Source organism: Eptatretus burgeri, chromosome 16 (genome assembly GCF_056783735.1).
Source record: "Eptatretus burgeri isolate ZD-2024b chromosome 16, Ebu_testis_v1, whole genome shotgun sequence".
Taxonomy (NCBI): Eukaryota; Metazoa; Chordata; class Myxini; order Myxiniformes; family Myxinidae; genus Eptatretus; species Eptatretus burgeri.
Window position 1 is genome coordinate 69,927,763 of NC_140976.1, and position 22,197 is coordinate 69,949,959.

At 43.8% G+C, this 22,197-nt stretch overlaps 1 protein-coding gene across 13 annotated transcripts in view; it reads right to left on the bottom strand.

The window, feature by feature from the left end:
- The window catches only part of EIF2B1 (eukaryotic translation initiation factor 2B subunit alpha), a 66,261-nt gene that overhangs the window by 37,725 nt on the left and 6,339 nt on the right, over positions 1–22,197 (bottom strand). For 9 of the 13 annotated variants that reach the window (XM_085859979.1, XM_085859985.1, XM_085859980.1 and 6 more), the window contains exons 3-6: positions 18,071–18,172; positions 17,726–17,956; positions 12,568–12,684; positions 4,158–4,270 (exon numbers count right to left, since the gene is read on the bottom strand). In XM_085859979.1, the coding sequence (XP_085716105.1) occupies positions 4,158–4,270; positions 12,568–12,684; positions 17,726–17,956; positions 18,071–18,130 (521 nt within the window). In that variant the 5' untranslated portion in view covers positions 18,131–18,172. The remainder of the gene's footprint in view (positions 1–4,157; positions 4,271–12,567; positions 12,685–17,725; positions 17,957–18,070; positions 18,173–22,197) is intronic. The other 4 variants (XM_085859983.1, XM_085859981.1, XM_085859986.1 and 1 more) reach the window with 1 other exon arrangement.

The window sequence follows — 22,197 nt, forward strand, 5'->3', positions numbered from 1 at the left end:
CAGGGTCTACCGGAGTGCTCAGTTCCTCAATACTGACCACAGGCTTGTTGTAGCAACTCTAAAGCTGCACCTTAAATCCTGGAGAATGGTACCATCCCAGCCTAGGCTGGATGTTGCCAAGCTCAGGGATGAGAGAGTAGCTGAGGAGTTTGCGAACAGGCTGAGTGGACACTTGGGGGGTCTGGGTGCTTTGGGGGGTCCTGAAGAGTTGTGGAGCACCTTCAAGACCACCGTCCTTGATGTTGCCGGTGGATGCCTTGGAGTTCACCGCAGGGCAAAGAAGAATTTTGTCTCTCAAGGGACACTGGATACCATTGACCAGAGTCGCAGGGCCAGGCTGAATGGCAGAGCTGAGCTGTTCAGGGAGCTGAGGAGTAAAACTGTACGTGCACTGAGGGTGGACAAGGAGGCCTATGTGCGAGGAATCTGTGAGGGGGTAGAGCATCACCTGTGGACAGGTGATTCTCGTCCCGCTTACAGGGGAATTCGCGCATTACGTTCATCCAAGCCCATCCCTCGGAGCACTGCAGTTCGAGCAGAGAGTGGTAGGCTCTTGACAGAGGAGTCTGAAGTGAAGGCCCGCTGGGCCGGTTACTTTGAGCGGTTGTACCAGGCTGATCCCCCAGCTGTCGAGTTGGACGTCAAGGGTGTTACAATCCCTGTTGCTGACCCTCGAATCAACTGTGGTCCACCATCGCTTGTGGAAACACGGGCTGCGGTGAACCAGTTGAAACGGGGCAAAGCTCCAGGGATCTGTGGCATCCATGCCGAACTTCTCAAGGCTGGTGGAAATGCTGCACTCGTGTCGTTGCATGCAGTTTTGTGCTCTGCCTGGAACACAGGCATCATCCCAACTGACTGGAAGAGGGGCCTTGTTGTCCCTCTCTGGAAAGGGAAGGGTGATCGCCAAGACTGCAACAACTACCGAGGGGTGACGCTGCTCTCAGTGCCGGGCAAGGTCTTTGCTCGGATAATTCTTGATAGGGTTCGCCACCATCTGCTTGAGCACCAGCGTCCAGAGCAGTCAGGCTTTACACCAAAGAGGTCAACGATTGACCGTATCCTTGCACTTCGTGTCCTCACCGAACGCAGACGAGAGTTTCGGCAGGGGCTGCTTGCAGCCTATGTTGATCTCTGTAAAGCGTTCGATTCAGTGAATCGGGATGTCCTCTGGAGGATTCTTGGTCTTCGTGGGGTGCCACCGAAACTGATCGATCTGATGTCTGAACTCTACTCTGGTACTGAGAGTGCTGTGAAGTGTGGTGGTACCGCCTCTGACTTATTTCCAGTTGTTACTGGAGTTCGTCAGGGATGTGTACTTGCCCCCACACTTTTCAGCACTTGTATGGACTGGATTTTTGGGAGGATGTCGGAGAGATCAAGTTGCGGTGCATCGTTTGGGAATGTCAAGATCTCGGACCTTGATTTTGCAGATGATGCAGTCATCTTTGCGGAGACTTTAGACATCCTCTTGGGGGCCCTCGAGGTGCTGAATGAGGAGTCGGAGCCATTGGGATTACGGATTTCTTGGGTCAAAACAAAGATCCAGGCTTTCGGTGACATCTTGGATGCTGCTGTCCTGTCTGTGTCTGTTTGTGGTGAGGATGTTGAGGTCGTGGATAGATTCACTTACCTTGGCAGTGATATTCATGTCTCCGCAGGTTGTGAGCCGGAGGTCAATAGACGTCTGGGTCGGGCCTGGGGAGTCATGGATTCACTGGATCATGGGGTGTGGCGCTGCCGGTACCTGTGCGGGAGGACGAAAGTCCGAGTCTTCAGGTCCTTGGTACTTCCAGTCTTGCTCTATGGGTGCGAGACTTGGACTTTGACCAAGGATCTGAGACGGAGACTTAATTCCTTTGGTACCAGGTCTCTTCGGAGAATCCTTGGCTATCGCTGGTCGGATTTTGTGTCCAACGAGCGGTTGCTGAGAGAGACTCGGATGAGATTTGTTACCTGCATAGTCCGTGAGCGTCAGCTGCGGCTGTATGGACATGTGGCTCGTTTTCCTGACGCTGATCCTGCTCACCAGATTCTCTCAGCGAGGGAGTCTCATGAGTGGAGGAGGCCAGTGGGCCGACCACGTGTCTCATGGTTGCAGCAGGTTGACCATCATCTCAAAGAGATGGGGATGGGCCTGGCATCTGCCTGGGGGATGGCCAGACGGAGGCCCCTGGAGTACCGGCGGAAAGTGGAAGCAGCGACGCGCTGTTCTGGCACATGCTCCCATACCTGACCTGACCTGATGGAATATTTTTGTGAAAATAATTATTGATCACAAATTGAAACCCTGATAAAGACTGTTTGCCTTTACATGGAAATAGCAAATGAGATGAATGTTTTGAATAATCGATGTTAACTTTGATTTTGATTGTTTCGGAGTGTTGAAAGCAGTTAAACCATGAAATGTACGATTTGGTCTGAATGAAGCTTGGAAAGAACTTCCACAGAAAGATTGGACGATGGGAGAACCCAGATTTTGGTGATTGAGCATTCGACACGTGATAATGCCCCTTCCTGAGGAGATAAGATGGAGCAATGTGGGAAAAAGAGAGAAAAAAACCCACTGAGGAGAAGGTTGAGCAAAGTCTTAACGTTGGCGTTGTGTGGTGCCTGCCTGAAAGAATGTTCTCAGCCACACTCTCGATTGCCGCTATGCAAGTACATCGTGAACTTGCTGTGGTTGCTTCAATGTACGACAGGCCTGGAGTTCCACACTGCGAGTCGTTTACAACATGTGTTCCTTTTCATCTCCTTCAACCCAGTGTCCGCCCCAAGCTTGTACTTGCCCACATCTACCTTCTCCTCAGCTCAAGGAGTGCTTCGATTGTGTTTCCCGTTGGGTGCTGCTCTATCCACACCCTGACCTGTTTATCTTCTGACTTCGGGTAGCATGTTTTCAATGTGTGACACATGCTGATGAACAGGCCATAAATTAAATGGAAACTCACTCATTTTCTGATATGAGCACTCGCTGCCATTGTTGATTGAACTTGAGTAATGGAAATGTTTTCTCCTTCAGGAACGGGACATGGTAATCATGTGTAAGAAAAAGTATTCAAATTTTCCTTAAAAAAAAAAAACGGGGGAGTGTGGGGGAAAATTTATATTAATATATTCTAAATTGTAACAAATGGAGTTTTAGAAATGGAAGTTTTATGCTATAAGTTGAATTGGCTGTCCTTTCTGGCCAAGAGACTTTTGCCCGAAATGTTGATAAATGTCTTGGTCTAGAGCAGTGTGACCTGAGCTGATAACAGCGAACCTTTGCCTCGAAATGTACGAAGTGGCTTCTCGTCTAAAGAACACGTCTGCAGTCTGGGTGAATAGCCCCCACCACTCTCTCATGAAAGTATAAAATGCTTTGAAATGTAAAATTGTTTCACTGCAAGTACTTGAGGAAGTATTAGAATCTCAGTGGCTTGTGCTCCTTGGAACTGACCAAGTACCAAGTTAGAATAAAACTCTGATGTAATGTGGAAGTGAATTGAATCGGGTTGGTCTAACTGTGAACTAAAGTAAGAATAAATGAAATAGAACCAAATAATATTGCAATCAATGGGGATTCTTAAGTTCATTGTATGATGGTGAGAAGTGTATGGTGTATAATTAGAAAATAAATTGTTTCACAAGGAAGGACTTGTGTGGACATCGGTTTATCAGTGTCAATGGGTTTATGCAGGATTTTTATAACCAAATCGGACAAACGTTAAACTCTGCCTGAAGTCAAATAGGATTCCACAATCGGCCAGGTAGAATCCTTCAACGATCACAACAAGGTGGGTTAAAAAAAATCCACATCAGAAGGAACAAACCTTTCAGCTTGGAATAAATCGGCCTGCAAGAAAAACGAATGTCTTCGACTGGTCATTGAGAATGTAGTGTAACCAGATGCACACATGTGATGATGTCAGCATCGCTAACATTTTGATGAATCGCCTTTAAATAAACAATCTATCATTATTGATAAGTACGTATTCTACAATTTCTAACTGATGAAACTGTTGATTTTGCTACATTTGGTGATTCACTTCGGAGGTGAGGTGATATAATTGTCCATTAATTTGCCACCTACATCTTTGTTCCTTTAATCCCTACCTTGACCTTGGACTCTGTTTTTCCAATTCAGATTTTCAGAATCTCAACAATGATCTTACCCTGAGCCATCTGGCTGGGACTCTGTCACAAGGACACTGAACCGTTTTCGAGCTTCGACCGCTTGCTCCAGAATTCGCAGCAGTACTCTGGAGTAGGAGTGGGTCAGGATGGTCTAAGGGAGTAAAGTCCGGGTCAAACAAAATTACAAATTCAATCACCATGCATCGTACAAAAATAAAATGAAACAAGGATGCAAGTACTCAAAAGGTCACAGCCCCCAACTGCACTTAAAAATGGGACGTGTAGATTTTACATAATATCGTGATGGTTGTAGGCCTGGTAAGGACTTTGTGCACCTCCCGGGAGAATAAAGGCACATACACATCGGATTCAAGTCAGGTATATCGTCGTATTCTGTTTAGCATTTAAGTTACATCATACACACAGGGATCGATGTGCGTTGTGAGTGTGAGTTAGCACAAGTTTGTGTTCCTTGCACCCTCTCCCTTCTCTCTCTGCTACTTCTCTACTTCTCACAACAAATGCATGACTCGCTTTCAGATCCTAAAGCACCTCCTCCTTTTGCAGAGAGGCAAATGCAGTTACAAAGTAAACAAGAGCAAGAATTGCTTTGCAATACATATCCCCTACTGGTCTCAATAAATGTTCAGGAAATAAATATTTGTTTGCTTTTAGCACACGCTCGAGCCAATACCGGAGGAAAAATGAAGAAGAAGAAACTCTCTAACACCGTGAAAATAAAAGAAAAAGGAATTTTCATTTACTGATATATGTTGTTCACTGGAAACCAATGAAGATAACTAGGATAACAAACCAGAGATAACAGGTTCGAATTGCGAACATACGCTGTGGGATTTCAATCATACAACTCTCAGGTGAGCCATAGCACGGACGACAGATAGTTTTGAAATTTGGTAAGATTTTCATCACATCAGAAAAAGAAACCAGAACACCTCACAAGAGTGAGGCTCGTATCATTTGCGAGTTAATTTTGCGTTGGGCATCGCCCAGCGCATTTAATTTTTTTGTTTTTAATGACAATTTTAAGAAAATGGGCCAAAAGGGCCATTTCTCGGCCCAAAGGGCCGGAATCGAACTTTGGGCTCAGTTACTGCCTGGGGAATGGTCTCTAGAATATACCTGTCAAGTTTGGTTCGGTTCCGTTCACTAATAACCGAGAAATAACAATTTTTGAGAAAATGGATCGAAAGGGCCGTTTCTCGGCCCGAAGGGCCGGAATCGCACTTTAGGCCCCGTTAATGCCTGCACATATGTGTCTAGTATATGCCTGTCAATTTTCATCGAATTCTGTTCACAAATAATGGAGAAATAGATGTTCAAATGAACTGCACACAAGAAAAGTGAGAACGCGAGCAGTGCTTAGACCCCGTGGGGTAAAAATTAGTTTGCTTTAACGCATGCTTGAGCCGATACCAGACCTAAAATCAAGAATAAGAAACTCTCCAACCCACCGTGTTTCATTTGTTTCAGAGCTTTGCCTATTTCATCATAAAAACAACCCGATGTACATACATGAAGCAAGAACATGCGTACGGCGTATGTGCGTATACAATACGTCGTAATTATATACCTTGGATTATTTCAATTGCACTGGGCCATGGACTAACACCCAGGCCTGAGGCCTGATGATCTGTGCTGCTTCATGCAATGGCGGCGCATGATTTTATTGGGGTGGAGTCAGGCCAGCTGTCCAGTCAATGGGTGTAAAGCAGTGCAGGTGAACACTGACCCATGTATAACATGTGATATTTTCTAAGTTGAAAAAGGGCAAAACTGTGAAAAATTGATGAAACACCCTGAAACTCTAACTTGTTCTGCAACTTGACAAAATAAAGCCATGTACACGTACCAAGTTTCAGTTGAAATGTTAAAGGGTGTATGAAAAAAAAGAGTCTGGAAAACCACAGGTGGGACAGCTGGAGAGAGGGAGAGCAAACCTACAGCCCCTCTCATTTAACTGGTAGGGGACTAATAGGGACAAGTTTTAAAGCCCCCCCCAGCCCCTTCCCGGGCAGGACGCCTCTGCGGCATAGCTCCGCCAATCAGGTGCAACCACAGCGAGGGAGACAGGTGCCCCACCAAGAGCCATCACGGGCTGTTCAACCTCCCCCGCAAACCCTGCACCAATGAAGAGATGCCAGGCTGATGGGGAGTCTGAGGGATCACTAGTGCGGCGGAGGGGGGAAGGAATAAAACAAGGAATTCACAGAAGTTCAGTTCAGTCCGAGTGGGTATTTTGAGTGAGCAGTTCCTTTCAAAGAGTCTGGGCTTTTCCCCTTGAGTGAGCAAGCAGTTCGAGTGAGTCCTTTCATGAGTTCAGAGCTAATATCCTCAATTTTCATCTGATTGACATCAAATTTGAAGAGGATATACATTCCAGGTCACTGAATTCAACGAGCCAATTATTTTTGAGGTCAACATCTTTGGTGGGATTTCTAAAATCCGAAATTTGTATCTGATTGACTTTCAATTTGAAGAGGATTTATATTTCAGGTCAATGAATTCAACCACCAAATATTTTTGAGGTCATTATTGACCAAAAGGTCAACAAAGGCCCAATGTCAACAACTCAGGTGGTATTTATAAAATGTTTTTTTTCTATTTAATTATTTCTATTTCAACAACTGGTTTCCACAGCGTGAAGCCGAGAAAGGTGAGAGTGAGGAGCACCAGCCCAGAGGGGAGAGCAGTGCTCCATCAGGCTGCGGACGAAAGCATTGTATGTGGTCAGGAGCTCAGACGGGCCAAGGAAGGACTTTGCATGACAGAGGATGCCCAATCGGTGACTGGCTTTGGCGGCCAGCTTGGAGATGTGGCTTTTCCAGGAATATCATGGCAGATTGTGGGGCCCAAAAGCTTGAATGAAAGGACTTCAAGAGGATTGTTGAGAAAGTAGATGGGGGGGGGGGGAGGTCCAAACAATCCTTTCGGAGAGACATCGTGAGAGCGTAAGATTTGTCAGGATTGAAAGACATGGTCCACGTGATGGACCAGTTTGTGATGTGATCCAGATCTGCAGAGAGTGAAGAAGCTGCTGCTTGCCGGTCTGAGGGATGACAGATGGAACGACAGAGGGTGGGGTCATCAGCAAAGAGATAATGAGGATTTCTCAGAGAGTCAGAGAGATCATTGATGAAAACCAGAAAAAGAACAGGGCCCAGAACGCTGCATTGAGGAACTCCAGCCTGGAGAGTAAGAGAGGATTAGAGAACTCCATTTAGGGCCACACGTTGACTGCGACAGGAGAGGAAGTCTGCAAGCCATGAGTGGAGATGGCCTTGAATACCATAGAAGAGAGAGTTTGATGAGCAGGGCAGTGTGGGAGAAAAAAAAATTATATTCATGTCCTCTCAATTATAATTGTTGCTGGTGCTTTATATGCAATAGTCGAATTGGCTGTCAGTTATGTTTCCCTTTTCCCAAGAGTCTTTTGACCTAAATATTGATAAAAGGAATGTCTTACTATGAGGCAGGGTGGCCTGGTTGATGGCACTGCAACTTTTGCCATGATTATGTCATTCTCTTTCACACAGTGGACATGTATTGCAGTTTGAGTTATTTTGCCTAATGCTCATCAGACCCATGGACTCACTGCCTTTATATACACAATTCCTGATATTCATTTCTTTGTTGAGACCTCTAACTTACGGTCTTATCCTGTACTCCTTTTGGTTGTCTGCTTTTTAGTATTTTGTCTGATTCTCACCAAAGCCAGCTGAAGGTCAGCATGTTCTCTCCCCCTTTGTTCTCCCAGCCCTCTCCACTCCCACGAAAGCATATAAATGTCAGAAAATGTAAACTTAGTTTAGTGCAAATCATTGTGGATGTTTACATCTCAGTGTTTTGGACTCCGTGGTACCGCGAATAAATGTTCTCTGATAAAATGTACTTTTCGTTGTGGACAGTGAATTAATTGTTTATTACAAATCAAGTAATAGGATTTATACCAGGTCAGTTAATAGAACAAATCAGAAAATTCTACAACAGCAGGGTGCCAGACCGTATCAAAAGCATGCGATATGTCTCGGGATAGGGCTCCAATTTCATGTCTGGCATTGAGTACTTCCATCCATTGTTGGGAGAGCAGAAGCATATCCAGGGTGGAGTGACCTGGTTTGAATCCAAATTGATGATAAGAAATCAAGCTATTGGAGAAGAGGAAAGATTTAATGTCTGAAGCGATGATTGATTCCGTAACCTTGCTGATAATTGGGAGAAGGCTGATTGGTCTGTTGTTGCATGGATCTGTTTTTGCACCTTTTTATGCAGAGTGGTAATGTTTGCTGATTTCCAAGCAGATAGGAGATGATCTTGAGCAAATGAGAGGGTGAATAGAACAGAGAGAGAGGGTGAGGAAGAGCAGAGGAGCAGGTTTTTAGGAGACGTGGGCTGATGCAGTCTGGACCGGTTGCAGAATCTGAATCGAGGTTTGACAGCAAACTCTCCACTTTGTCATAAAATCGCCTACAGGTCAGAATTTTAAACCGATCTTCACGAAACTTCAACACATGGTAGAGTTTGTCATAAGGAAGAAATCTATTGTTTTTGAGGTCAAAAGGTCAACATAGGCCAAAGGTAAGCAACTTAGGTGAGATTTCTAAAATCCTCAATTTTCATCCCATAGATTTGAAATTTGAAGAGGATTTGAATATCATGTTACTGAATTCAACCACCAACTATTTTTGAGGTCAACATTGGCCAAAAGGTCAACATAGGCCGGAATTTCTAAAATTGTAAATTTTCATCCAATCGACTTGAAATTTGAAGAGGAGTTGCATATTTGGTCATTGAATTTAACCAACAATTATTTTTGAGATGAAATTTGTTTTATGGATCTTGCAAGTATAGTGCTCTGCATGACGTCTTCTTCTTGATTGTTTGTTTGTCTGTCTGCACAGAATTTTAGTACTTTTCTCTGCAACTGTTTGTCAGATCAAGACAAAATTTTCACCATGGGAGAAAATATTAATATAGAATGTTGTAATGATAATTATGATGCCATTTGTCACGTGGTGTGGCTGCCATGTTGGAAAAATGGAAAAACTTTGGACCTCTGTATCTCCAAAACCATACCAAGGAAAAAATTGAAACTTGGCACCTCGCATGTACTAATGGGGATTAAGTGTGATTTTTTTCTTAATGATGTCATAGGTGCCTTCTTTATGACGTCATCAATGCACACACAGAACACTACATCCAATCAGTATGAAAAATTTTGAGGATCATCTTGGGATAAATTGGTCTACAGAAAAAAAAATTGATGATGTCATCGGTCACGTGGTTCGGCAGCTATACATACATATATATATATATATATATATATATACATATATATATATACATATATATATATATATACATATATATATATATATACATATATACATATATATATACATATATATATATATATATATATATACATATACATATATATATATATATATATATAGATATATATATATACACACACACACACACACACACACACACAAGTCAAAATTTGCAAATGCGTTACAATGCCTTCATGGAATTCAGTACGTTATAATTTTGCCTCTTTTTTTTGGATACCTTTGCCCAGTGTCGAATATTCTATTCCCACTACGTAGTTACATATCGTAGGACACGTCCGTAATAAAGTGCATGGCATAGAAATTAATCGTTTGTCCGATTTTACATATCTTGTTCCGAAAAACGTTGATTCCAATGAACTAGTTTTGTGATGTCCGCGTAGAACGCATTTGCATACCCCTAGAAGCCGTACTCGCATACGTCTATTGGAATATTAATCGCCTTTGCCCCAGAGAATATGTTCAGAATCCTTTGTTCTGCAACACGTTTCGCCGGAAAGATCGACAAATTGCTCGTACGGAGCGATGTTTCCTCGGTTCACGTACGTAATATGTGTCCGTCAAAGTTTCACGGGGGAGCATAAACGATGATAAGCTTTACTATTTAGCTGCATTGCAATAAAGATATCAATTATATGTATTACATCGTAATTGTAGTATACCGATCTGCATGAATCACCTCTATTGATGGGCGATCGTGCAAAACAACGCCCGACGAAACTGATGATGCAGGTCTGTCAATTTCTTACGCACGTGAAAGTGGTCTGCGGGTCACGTGAACGAGGTACAACAGAAGTGATGACGCTATCGACGTGTGCTTAGTGGCACTGCACAAACAAGTCATTGTTTTCCGATGAAGAAGGCCATAATATCTCTGCTATTATGTGAAAAACGGCATTTTATCCCTTCATATTTTAGTCAAACCTGACGCACGTTAACCCCACTTTTTTGGCAAACATTCTATATTTTCTTCATTTTCCAGTGACTGGAAGCGTTTATAATGAGTGAAACCCAAAAAATGTGGTATCAACTGATTCCAGAAGTGATGAATTGAGCGGAATTATTTGAATATGACTTTTCTGACCGGCTGTCACGCTTTTGTAACGCATTAGCGAATTTCGACTCATATATGTATATGTATATTAGGGTGTACCACTTTTGCAAAAGTAGTTGCTGGAATGAAGCACTATGTGCCTATCGGTTCCACTGGTGAAGTTAGGTGATCGACCAAAGTTTGAAAATTTTCCCGCCTTATTTGACCGCCATTTTTGAAATTTCAGGAAAAAGCCATATTTTTGGAAATAATATTGATTTTTTGAATATTTTTAAAAATATATTTCTCTGCATTTAGATGGCCGAATGCACTTCAGTAGGCACCAGTATGATAGTAAGTACCCGTAAATATTATTCACAACTTGTCCCAACATTTTGAGAAGGGGTTGCCATTTTGGAAATTCACTGAAAATCCCATATTTTGACAATTATTGCACGGCACATTATTAGGCATTTACAGAATATCAGTAGTAGCGTTTTCATAAAGACATTATATATTAATGACAAATGAGAGCATGATCAATTAATTATGAGAACAACCAAATATGTTTTAAGCGACATGGTTTTCATATATGACAACATAAAAAATCTAGCAAACAAGCAACCACACAGATATCTTATAGAGAACATAGCGTTTGTTTTGTATAGTCTGGGTAAAGCTTCCTGTGCTCTTCCACGCACTGTAGCAATGCTTGACGTTGTTTCTCATCATTGCACATATGAATAAAGTCAGACACCAGCTTAATTCCTCTTTCAGCTAGATCATTTACAACACGCAAAGAATTAGCCCTTTCGCAAATTTTCCTGTAACTAGCGAACTTGTCCCACATAGCCACAGGTGTCTGCAGCCACTCCTGATCATCGTCTATTCCTAGGAGGTCAAACATCAGCCAGGATTCTTGGCTAATGAAAGACCTTAGCGTTGGTATATCATCAGTTGAATTAAATTCCACGTGGGGAAGTTGTGGCTTTCTAGAGTCGAACTTCTCAGGCCGTTCTGTATCAAATAACACTTGTCCCATCAACTCTCTCTGTGTTCGAGACACCGTTATCAGCTAGGGGCAACACAACTATATATATATATATATATATATATATATATATATATATATATATATATATATATATATATATATATATATATATATATATATATATATATATATATATATATATTTAAAAACCTTCAAAAATCCTCTTCTCGGAAATGCCTGAAGAGATCGAGGCGAAACTTTACATGTATGACTGCCTATTCATGAGAAATAAAACATTCACACGTGATGTCGTAGGTCACATGGTTTGGCAGTCATATTGGATTTACCCTAAAACCTATAAAAATCTTCTTCTCCAGAACGGCTGGACAGATCAAGGGGAAACTTCACACAAATGTTCCCAAGCCTTGGGGAAACCAGATATTCATGAATAAATGAAAGGTCACATGATCTGGCAACCATATTGGATTGAGCGAAAACCCTTTTAAAAAAAAATCTCTCTCGAATCACTTAATCAATCGACGTGAATCTTCACAATTATGATCTTGTAGTGATAGGGAATATATGTTTTAAATTTCAACTTGATCGGACATATGGTCTGGCAGCCAGGATTATTCAATTTTTTGATCTGGGTTCTTTTTGATTTTATTTTTTTGAATAAGGCTCACTTGGCTGCACGTGGATGGGTTTGAGGGTAGAAGACAAGCAGCTGAAACTGAAATTAATTTTAATCCCATCCTGAAATCAATTGAATACTAATAAACATCATGGGTCAATGTCAAGTGTCCGATCAAAGTGGGATTGCATCAAAGCGGGACGTCTTGGTTCCCGGTCATCACTGCAAGCAGTTATAAACTGGCAGTTCTAGTTATGTCTATTATTAATTACTATACGTAACATACCAGTACACAAAATACACCGCACAAAACAAGTCCTGGCAAGGGTCTGTAATCTCAGATTGCTCTTTTTCTTGTCGTATTTGTTTTGCTTTTTGTCCTTCCTCCTGGCTCCCCCACCCCTCAAATACTTACAGCTCCATCTCGTACAAATGGGTGGCACAGTTTGGCGATCTTGCTGCGGGACGTGGAAACCTTCGAGAGGAAGAGGTTCCCACGTTCTATCAGAAGTTTCCGGCACTCAATGATGGGCTGTCGAAACAAACACGCAAGCTGCACACAATGCACATGTACACACACAAATGCATGGCTGTGAACTTTGTTGTACAACTTGATAACAAATACAATGACAGTTGTACAACATTATAACCATTACGAAGAAAGGAGAGAGCTCAAACCATTTTGTGACTTTAATATTGTTGCAGCCGTCGTTGCTGATTGCCATTCTGCTGCTGATTGCCGTTGCTGTTGGATCATTCTGATTGCCAAATTCAAATCCGGCAGGTAGCTTTAAAGCAACCACAATGGTTGACCGCTTTAAAGATCTCCCTGCCAGATCTGCGTCTGCAGACCACATTACTGTGCAGGTTGGAAGTCCCAAAGAAGCCCAGCATCATGACTTAGTTTGCTACAGGCGTCACATGACTTAGTTTGCTTGGCCTAAGATGAGATACAAAGTCATATGACACGATCTTGTAATCGTATAATAATAAGTAATCCCTTAACTGATCTTTATAGAACCACCAAATGAAGCAGCCACCACAGACAGAATTCATCCACAGGACCAAGTGTATATGAATAAATAAAAATAATGGCACAGGAAAGGAACTTAGAAGGAAATTATGCGGAGGAGGAAGCCATTCGGCCCATCATACTTGCACCACACCAATGTCAGATTTAACAAATCCGTTAATACCCCTTCCCTTCGTGTGCAGCCTTTTTGGCTGCTGGTTGCATCATTGGTTAGGGGCAGGGATATGCCGCTGATGCAGTGCCCCTATTACCAGTACACTGGTACTCATTTCACCGACCTCGGAAGGATGACAGTCTGAGTCAACCCCCCTGGTGTTAATTCAGCAGCTAACGGAGCTTGAGCTCAGGGCCCGAGGATCCCAAGGCACCACCCGAACCGCTAAGCCAACATCAGTCGAATGGACAAGTCATGGACAACTTACAAGCAGCAATCAAGAGTAATCCATAAAGAAACAAGAAAAAAAGCAATCAGAGATTGCAAACCCTCACCAGGACTTCTTTTGAGTGGTGCCTTTTTATAGGTTTTAGGGTAAATCCAATATAGCTGCCAAACCATGTGACCAATGACATCATATGTGTGAACCTTTTGTTCCTCATGGACAGGCAGTCATATGTGTAAAGTTTCACCTCAATCTGTTCAGCCACTTCAGAGAAGAAGATTTTTGGAGGTTTTTTCTTGGGGAAACAGAGTTTAGACGTATAACCCTGTTGGAGTTGATGAGGTTAATTGATGTTGGTGGTTGCTTAGCAACCCAGCGGATAGCGGAGTTAACTGCGGCTGGTCGCCTCAGGCCCGGCTGTTCGGGAAGAACCAAAGTGCTTCCCCTCGTGGCGAACCTCAAACCCCAGGCCTTATCAACATGTATATTGTTACGGATTTCAGAATCCGGTCTGATGAATGCATCCACAAATCCACACATCCAGGTCCTCAGACGGTTATTTCCTTAAATGCATGTTATGATGAGCCTCATCCCCATGTCTAATGGGATCTTAAATGTGATGTGTTGAGAAGGGTAAAGGATAGATCCCCTCTTTTATGGGAAGCTTTTTTCTTCCCAGTGCGCGTGCCGGTGTGTACAAAGCCACCAGCAAGTGAGGCACGGGTCGTTCACCAACAAACACCAGGGTCGAAACCCACGACGGACCATCTCGGTGCCCTTCAGACTTCAACTGGCGTTTAAGGTTTCCCGCGAGAGGCTGTACGACAAAGCTGGTCCTGGCGACGGACGTGACACGCACGCACGCATTTCAGAACGTTTTCGTCTCACGGACTAATTTCTGGTGAGTGAGACGATTCTCCCTCTCCTCTCCCCCTGAATGATCTGCTGGGTACCCTTGTCTGTGTTTAGCTGCAAGTCAACCCCCCGATAAGCATCTGCTCTTTGTCTCTTTCCTGGCATTTTGATTGATTTTGCTTTGAAATTCATTCTTTATTTACCTCAGCAAACAAAAAGGTTCTTTTTATTTATTTATTTTAATATTAATAAATTATTTGTCGATTTTCAACCTGTCCGTGTCTGTCCTTTCCTTCCATTGGTCTAGCATTGTTTGAACCAAAAATGACTGGGACGTAATTACCACAGATTTGACCAAAAAAATTGTCGGCACGCATCAGCGGTTAAATTGCTCGGCCGCCCTAATTAAAATATAATCAGATAATATTGGTGCTTTGCCAAGGGTGCGCTCTCCGCCCAGGTAACCACGCGACCTCAAGTTAAACAGAATAATTAGATGGCGGACACCGGAACTCGTGGTTGACTGGGTGTCGCTCGTGGTTTTAAAACAACCTACCTACCATAACGTTAATTGTGAGCGGTGGCCCCAGGTCCGGCTCTACCGAGGACAACGGGGGATTAATCCCCCTGAGTGACAAGCTGGTGTCTCGGTACCCATGACCGCAACAATATATAATGTTAACGTTGAAACAAACATGAGTAGAAGGGCAAGAAGGGTAGAAGATAACATATCGGGCCCAATACATTTTTGAGATATCGTGCTATATATCGTTTTTGACCCTAATCTCTCAATGGTGAAGAATCACTTTAAAATTCCAGTAGTCGGTTGCAGATTCAGATCTTCACCGTCACACACAAAACATGTGCATCAAGTTTCATCTGGATCCATCCACAACTTTTTGAGATATCCTGTACACAGACAAACAGACAGACAGAGAAACAGACAGAAAGGGGTGAAAACATAACCTCCTTCACCTTTGGTGGCGAAGGTAATTAACCAAAAACACAAGACTTTTACCTTTTAAATTTATTACAAAACAGCGAGGTGGATGAGGGTAAAAACATTACGTACTCTGCCGTAAATATAAACCACAAGACTTAGCTTGGGATGATGAGGCTGTTAGAGTGGAGAGCGGGGAGCGAGTAAGGAGGAGCGGGATTCGGCAATTGGAAGAGCAGCATTAGCTTTACAACGAAGTCCCCTGCAGCACTGCCACAAAGAAGAAGGGTAAGATAATCCTCAACTACCTTTCCTTGAACCCCAGAGATGATCTTTCCTGCTTGGAGAGGAAGGTAAAATATGGCATCCTCTTCCCGAATAATCCTGTCTCATCGGTGTTAAAAAACTGCTCCGGCATAAATCCCTTCACCTCGATGGGTACTTTCTTTGCAGGATCATTGTCAGCCGATGCTGTTTCCCTGACTAATTTTACATGATGGAGACTGAATCCTCTTTTGGATTTCTAAAACAAGGCCTCGGTGGCATGCAATGTGAGGGGAGCCCTGGTTGAACTGGAGCCTTTGGATTAGTTACCGCATTTCAGGAAGTGCCTCTTTTGATCCGATTTGACTGGGATGCTGGAACGGCGAAGAACCATGACCATTACAACGCAAAAGTGGTGATGATTCCGTCGAAACACTGGCGAGGTGACGTGGATTGAGAATGCGTTTGAGAATGGAGCATGAGAACAGGGCTTGAGAATGGGTGTTTGAGTATACGTGTTGGAAAGTGAGGGTTTGGGAATGAAGTTCGAATACGGAGTTGGAAAATGAAGGTTTGGGAATGAGGTTTGAATGAAAATGAAGGTTTGGGAATGAGGAAGAGAACAATGGGGAGGGTTCTACCCACAATCATTGATCCCGTAATGGTGGATCGTACAGATACCGCATTTCACCTCGAGCCAACCAATCTAACAACTCGATCTTTTCACCCAAAGTCATAACCATTCTCTGCCCTTTGGCACAACTAACTTTGTCCATGGCCTTGTGTTTAGGCGCCATTAAAACCGGTGAACGAGAAACAACACAAGGCTCGTAATGGGAGATAACCGTACAAGCACGGGACGCAAATGATGACTCATCTGAGCTCAAAACCTGCGATCGGTCGAAATGAAATTACGCGATAACAAAATTTGAACACATTAGGTTGCCCACGATTGGTCAAAACCTGTGATATTAGAACCAGCAATATTTGAGGATTTACTGTATTACATAATCTGAAGTGTCATTGCATGCGATACACGTATAATGTATTGTCCATTGTTCAGCAGCTGTTCCTTGTATTTCCATTTCATAACAGTAATCGTCTCAGCAGCGGCTATACCACACCTATCTTGAAAAGGAAATAGGGGAGGTGCTGTGCCAGCCCTGGCTGACATCCAGCCCACCCACGAAACTGGCCGAGTCGCGGTGCCACCTTCGGCCTGACTCGAGCTACGCAGAACCTGCACGGAGCGTCACTACCTTAGTCTCGCCGCAACTGTAGCAAAGCACCATCAGCAGTGAGAAGAGCTCTCCAGCAAAAGACAGAGGACATTGAAGCAGTTTAAACACCAGTTGCATTCAGAAATTAAGGCAGACGCCTTCGGAGAAGCAGAGTCGAACAGGTTGCCAAAAAACAATGCAGGGTTGATATGCCACCAATCAAGGTGCGGCGACATTCCCCCCCCCCCCATGAAACTGGGCAGGGTTAATATGCCATCACTCGGAATGTGGTGGCCCACTCCCCATTGGGGTGATGGGGTGGCAGGAAACATGACATTGTGGGGGTGGTGGTGAACCAGCTGGGTTTTTATTGGTAATCGGATAATGACGTGGAAATTTTACTGAAACATTCTTGACTCTCTTGACTCCCTGGAGCTAAGAATCCAAATCATAAATACTACTGCTCTCAGCTGGTGCTAAACCCACAACCTCTTGGATCCCCAGATCAGTATCCCCACCAATAGGCCAACACTGTCTTTAGTTCGAATGGCGTCGATCTTGTTTCCCAAAAAACAACAACAAAAAGAAACAATCACGTTCTATCCCTGTCCTCCCTACTGAGATGCAAATCAATGAGGGTTTCGTCCATTTTGGTTGATTTCTGGACATCATGTGGAGCAAAATAATTAATGTAACTTCCTATAATATACAAGACAGTCATATATTCTGTTGAGTTAAACGTACGACATTAAAAACTCAGTTTTCAAATAAAAGCTGCGAATTACAATGCTTTCCTTACAAAATGAAAAAGATAGCTGACATTTTCCAGATGAGAAACCAAATTTGTGATCTAATTTGAGTAAAATAAATAAATTACAAACCTCCTCATCCAACTTTGTGAGGGTGATGCTCCTGAGAAAGAGCTCACAGCCCGATAACACAGACACAGACGAATCTGCAGAGTTCAGCAACTCCATCACGGACTTCAGGTTCTCACGTAGGCCTTGCAGCGTCTCTCCTGCGAGCCACGCATGACACCATCCATACCAGTGGCACTCTTCCGTACGGCGCACGTCGGACGCTCTCCGATCATCGTAATCATCCTCTTTATGCTGTCAGACAGATGACTGTTATTTTACACCAAGTTAAGGGATTTATTCAATCTCAAGCACAACCGAGTCAGCTAGGATCTGTTTTTCTGCCATAGTAAATGAGAATAAACTCACCAGAGTCTTTGTTGAGGAACTCAATAAGTGTTCGAATTGCTGCGACCGCAGAAGCGACATCAGGATCCTGCTTCATCTGCGACATGAAGTAGTCGACCAATGCTAGAGAAGTGGGATGAGAGAGACAGATAATCAGGCACCAACAATTCAAGCTGGTGAATACATATCACATAAACAAAGGGTGCTGGGGACAGGGGGATTGGAGGTGAGAGGGAAACAAAAACGGCAGAGTCGAAGAGTAGAGGAAAGGAAGGACAGAGGATTTGGAGTGGGGGGGGGGGGGATATTGTGAAGCAAAGGGAATTGTTGGGGGGGAAATGACAGAGAGGAGCAGGGAAGGGAAAACACATGGGGAATATGGAAGTGGTCATGGCCAGAGGTAGAGGGCAGAACGTGAACCTATTTCCATGTATGATATATGCACACGGCTCCTTGTATGGCTGTCTCACAGGCTCAAACCGCTATACCGTATGAACCACTCTTACCACTTTGAACCACCGATCTCACAGGCTTATTGCGTATGCTCTAACCACTACACCACCGAGTCTGGATTGAAACAAAAACTTCATTTTGAACATTTACCCCCAAAAATACCTCATCAGCATCGATTTTGTCATCATCGTAACACAAGACCGCAAGCTTTTAGCTCCGCTTCATGCATCGATCGTCCTCATCGACCCGATATGACATACACGAGGCTTGGGGTCCGTTTCTGACGACTCAACCAAGAGCCAAAGGCCAGCGTCTCGCTTTGTATATGCATTCACCCTGAACTCCCGCCTCTGACTTTGTGCGTGCGCTCCAATCTCTCGCCTCTCTGACTCCATCTGACTGAGTCCAATGCCTCTCAAAATTGAAAACCAACCCTTCCTTTTCGATCACGCTTATCAATCCTTCACTTCCGGAGCGTGGCCTGCTTGCATGAAAACCCGGAAAGGTGGGGCTTCTGCCTGCTCGGCTAACTTCTGACATCACACCCATCAATCATCAACCTTGGGGGTGAGACTTCGCCCATCATCACACTTGGAGGCGGGGCTTCTGCCTGCTCGGCACATTTGTTTGTTTCTTATCTTTTGCTTGCTTTTAGTTATAAAAGAAAAGGTAAAAGTCACAGGGGGGCAATTACATACTGGGGAAACTTATTAAATGCCAGCTAATCAACACCGCACCATCCAACGTGTGGTGACATGTAACACTGAAGCTCACAGTTTCCCCACTTAATTACATTGAGATGCCTCCAACACGTCCACGGAACAAACGACTGCATTCAATGCTAAATTTGCTATTTTATTCCTCCATCTATCCCCACAACCGTAACAATTTATGTATATATATATATATATATATATATATATATATATATATATATATATATATATATATATATATATATATATATATATATATATATATATACACAAGCCGGTAGGCAGACATGGATAGTCGACTACCCAATAGAACCTGGCGCGATGGGCCCGTTCGATGGGGAATGACCTGAAGATTAAGCACAAGAAAATTCATGATTCTAGCTTCAAGGGTTAATGCTGCAGATTGTTTTTTCGTTAAAATACCCCCACATTTAGAGGTTTTTCGGCTGTTGTTAGGCAACGGAGGGGTCCATAGCAACGGTTCTTTCTCACACATAACTAGGACATACCATGAACCTACCATACCAGTTTCATGGATATCTGACTCATAGTCTCTGAGATATAACGAACTTCGTTTTTTATTGTTTTTGACCAGGGTTCATTCAGTCTATCTTCTCCGACAGTTTTCATAGGATCCGGCTGGAAATTTTTGACAATATGGCTGAATGTACTGCCCACAGTCGCTCGTAGCCAGATTTTTGAAAAAATAATTTTTTTATGATTTTTCAAAAATTTCAAAGTCCCGTTGCTAGGCAACCAAAGAGACGTAAGCAACCAGTACCTACGCGGCACAACGAGGTCATAAACTGGTCCTACCACCCAAATTTCATCGAAATCGAACAACTGCAAGGGGGGTCAAAAACCCCCGACAAACACACACACACGGACAGACCAACACCACGACCAACAAGTAAGGGTAGATCAATAGATCAACAACAAAAAAATATTTTAATCGAAAAAAACCTTTTGTTTTTCCACTCTATCGACTACAAAATACACACACACACACACACACACACACACACACACACACACACACACACACACACACACACACACACACACACACACACACACACACACACACACACACACACACACACACACACACACACACACACACACTGAAAGAAGAAGGCGCTTCCAACGAAAAGTAAAAACACTGGATCAACAGCTGGCGAAATGTTGTATCAGCCGTAAGCTGTATCGTGCAGTTTCGTTCTACTCATCGGGGGGGGGGGAGGTAGACAAAACCTTGATAATATGATAGTATATATCCAAATACATACGTATCCAAAAGTTCTCCACTCAAATAGCTGCAGTTATTGTGTATTTTCATCTTGAAAATCGATGCATTCCCCGCGCTATCTCATTTGAATTTTCTCCACTCGGATCACGTGTGGGCCACGTGACGCCTCGACAGCCAATAGATCGGCTGACATCATATGCAAATTATGTCAGACTGTCATGTGACCAGCTAAGTTGTCCAAGATGGCAGCTTCCTGCAGGGAGGAAATCACCGGCAGCTGATTTTTTTTTTTTTGTATACCTTGGTCGAGGCTCGTATGAGAGCTAACACACAACTCACAGCAAGGAGGCATGAGACAAGAGGGGCGGGAGTGGAAGGGACAAAACAGTGGGGAACAGACACATTAGGTGAACTGTGGAAGGGAGAGGGATGGGGATGGGACGGGGAACATGGCGAAGAGAAGATGGACATTACAGGGACTTTCAGGAAGGGAAGCAGGAGAATTGAAAGAAGTGGGCTTGGGTGGATTATTGGGGGTAGAAAAGATCGGGGATTTGGATGGGGGAAGATAAGAGGTGGTGGTGAACAGCTGTTTTGAAAGCCTGGAGGGAAGAATGGGAAAGAATAGAGTGAGGAAGTTTATTCCAAAGGCGGGAAAAAAGAGGAATGAAAGAGTGAAGATGAGCAGTGAGTCGTGATTTTGGTAGTTTTACCAGAAGGGGGTTGTTGGCGGACCTTGAGCGCCCTGTGGAAATGTGGTGGGGACAAATCGCAGAGAGAGCAGGGGGGGCAAGGCTGGAGAGGAGTCAGTAGAAGACAGAAAGACCACCGACCAACCTGCGGTGATTGAGTGAGAGGCCCAAAGACTCAGCTTCATTGCGGGAGATGCCGATGATCTTAAATGCCCTGGTTTCGACAGTGTGAAGCCGAGAAAGGTGGGAGGCAGGAGCACCAGCCCAGAGTGGGAGAGCAGTACTCCATCACGCTACGGACAAAAGCTTTGTAAGTGGTCAGGAGCTCAAGAGGGCCGAGGAAGGACTTTGCACGACGGAGGATTCCCAGTCGGCGACTGGCTTTTGAGGCGAGGTTGGAAATGTGACTTTCCCAGGAAAGGTCATGGCAGATAGTGAGACCCAGAAACTTGAAAGAAAAGACTTCTTCCAGAGGATTGTTGAGAAAGTGGATGGGGGGGTTTTCTAAACGGTCCTTTCGAAGAGACACAGTGAGAGTGTGAGATTTGTCTGGATTGAAAGACATGTTCCACGTGTTGGACTAGTTTGTGATTTTATCCAGATCTGCAGTGAGCGAAGAAGCTGCTGCTTGCCGGTCTGAGGGATGACAGATGGTACGGCAGAGGGTGGAGTCGTCGGCAAAGAGAAATAGAGGATTTTCCAGAGAGTCCGAGAGATCATTGATGAAAACCAGAAAAAGAACAGGGCCCAGAACGCTACCTTGAGGAACTCCAGCCTGCACAGGAAGAGGGGATGAAAGAACTCCATTTAGGGCCACACGTTGACTGCGACAGGAGAGGAAGTCTGCGAGCCATGAGTGGAGATGGCCTTGAATACCATGGGAAGAGAGTTTGGTGAGTAGGGCAGGGTGCCAGACTGTGTCAAAAGCACGTGATATGTCCAGGGATATGGCTCGGATTTCCTGTCTGGCATTGAGGACCTCCATCCATTGATGGGAGAGCAGAAGCAGCATATCCAGGGTAGAGTGACCTGGTCTGA